Genomic DNA, 2,137 nt, shown 5'->3' with positions numbered 1-2,137 from the left:
GAGAGGTTTCAAAAAGAGGAAAAGGAGGGTTCGAGGTGGAATCACAACCCCCCCCCGCATTGTTGCCCAGTAAATACCTGCTGTTGGCGTGTGCGGATCCTGTATTCATTCAACTCATTCCCTCCCGCCCTTTCCAATCCTCCGCGTGTCTCCCCTCCCTCTTCCTCCTCCTCCTCCTCCTCCGCCTCCTCCTCCTCCTCCTCCGCCTCCTCCTCCTCCTCCTCTTCCGAAAACAGAGCCACCTTCAGAATAATCCATGAGGCCTGAAGGACATGTTGACCTGTCGTGTAACAGTAAAGGCCGATAACGTGATAAACTTTTCCGACCTGCCCACATTTGCAGCCATTTCCCCACCGGGCAAGTGCAACTCACGTGCGATGTGTGCGATTATGAGCTCCCCGGGCAGCAACCGACAGTCGAGCTGCGCCGTGCTCAAGATGATCCCATCGTTGTCCCCTTCCTCTCCTCCTCCATAATGGTAGAAGTCATGCTGCAGAGGTGGATCGTGGCCGTGGTACATGGTGTGGGCCGCTCGAAGCGAGAGAGCGCGAGGACAGCCACGCACCCCCCTCCAAGGCTCTGTTCTGTTCCAGAACCCTCAATTCTGGACAGACAAGGCCCTGTGCACGCAGGTGGACAAGGTTGAAGTGTCAGAGTTGAGGCGGCAGCATCGTACTCCGTCTGGCAAAGCGCGGGCAACGCGTAGGAAGCCACGGCGTTTCCTGCAAGTGCATTTTTCCAAGGACGAGCAACCGATCGACTCGATGAGCTTCTCGATGCTTCGCTTTTCGAGGGAAGATACATCCACTTGAACGCCTCGCAAGGACACACGCGGTCTCGCACAATGCATGCAGGAATTCGATGTTGTCTAGCAGGTGAAGAAACAGTGTGGCATGTGTCTGTGCCGATTCATGTGGGGCTGGTCGGCCCAACTTCTTGCGACCACCGCGCTTAGCAAACCATCTGTACGTCATGCCGCTGCCCTCTCAACAGCAACTTTACCTTGATTTTTTGATTCCAACGTCCACGACCGACATAGGTACCATGAGACGACATGGCACGGACATTAAAATGTTTTGGGCACCTGTCTTGGTAATCTCATTGATGGTGGCACCGGCCAGCACGTGGGGCTTCTACCTCCTCCCAGTCTCCTCCTTGCTCAACGGGCGGTTGACTTCCAGACCGCCGTCCACCGCCCTGGCATCCCAGCAGCCACCTCCATCGGGCCGAGATAGCGGAGAGTACATACCACAGTCCTACGGGTTGGAAGAGGAGGCGGAAGATCCCTACCTCGTGTCCCTCAAGCGTGGCGAGCCTCCTCGTCGGGAGGCTGGCGTTGGTTCCACGAGTGCATCGCCCGTGGGACCTTCGCACGCTAGCCAGACACGGACGCCTGAGGAGATCAAGGCCTTGAATGAGGCGGCCAAGGCACGCATGGAAGCCTACGCGCGGGGCGAGAAACCGCCCGGATTTGGAGCATCCCCGCCTGTCCCTTCTGGTTTCACCCCCTCCACCCCCAATACCCCGGAGGGTTTTAACCCCAACAAATTCATGGATTTCTACCGGGAGCACGAGGCCAAGCTGGCGGCTGAAAACGCCGCAAAGGCCGCCGAGACCCCGGCGCAAGCTGCAGTCCCTCGACCTCAAGGAGCCCCTATCATGCCGGGCGTGCCCGAGCCTTACCAACCTCCGCCCCAATACCAACAGCAACCGTCCCCCGCCCAACTCCAGGCACAAGAAGAGCAAGCAAAGGGCTCTCCCCAAAGCTACGAGTCTCACGGAGGTTCCCGGTTCAAGGGGGTTTTTGACGCGGCCGCCGCCGCCGGATCCACGAATCCGGCCAAGGAGAGGTTGAAGCAGTACCTGCTCTCCCGCTACGCCCCCGACGATATGTCCGAGCAGGCCGTAAATTACCGACGGCTCATCCAATTCGCGGACACGGGCGGCGGGTACTCGGGCTCGTCGACGGAGGACTCGGACGAGGCCTACCTGGCCCAGCTCAAAGCGGACGCTCGGGAGAAGATCCGCAACAACCCCTGGCAGACGGTGCGGAGGGAGGAGCTGGCCCCCTCCGAGAAAGGCGTGCCCCTGCCCCCCCTGGCCCCAACACCCGAACCCACCGGGACCCAGGCAGCAG

General features: G+C 59.8%; 2 protein-coding genes across 2 annotated transcripts; one reads left to right on the top strand and one right to left on the bottom strand.

Annotated features, from left to right (window-relative positions):
- Positions 1–77: 77 nt before the first annotated feature.
- On the bottom strand, positions 78–624 carry NGA_0402600 (uncharacterized protein; the record flags this gene model as incomplete). The annotated part of the gene is made up of 2 exons (XM_005854961.1): positions 373–624; positions 78–280 (listed from the first exon to the last, which is right to left on the bottom strand). Coding segments are annotated over exons 1-2 (351 nt in total), but the record flags the coding sequence as incomplete, so codon positions are not given.
- Positions 625–1,044: 420 nt separating this feature from the next.
- Positions 1,045–2,046, top strand: NGA_0402800 (uncharacterized protein; the record flags this gene model as incomplete). Its single annotated transcript, XM_005854963.1, has 1 exon — positions 1,045–2,046. A coding segment is annotated over one exon (1,002 nt), but the record flags the coding sequence as incomplete, so codon positions are not given.
- Positions 2,047–2,137: the final 91 nt, after the last annotated feature.

Source organism: Nannochloropsis gaditana (genome assembly GCF_000240725.1).
Source record: "Nannochloropsis gaditana CCMP526 unplaced genomic scaffold scaffold333, whole genome shotgun sequence".
NCBI classification, from domain to species: Eukaryota; class Eustigmatophyceae; order Eustigmatales; family Monodopsidaceae; genus Microchloropsis; species Microchloropsis gaditana.
This window is presented reverse-complemented; position numbering and strand designations above follow the sequence as displayed.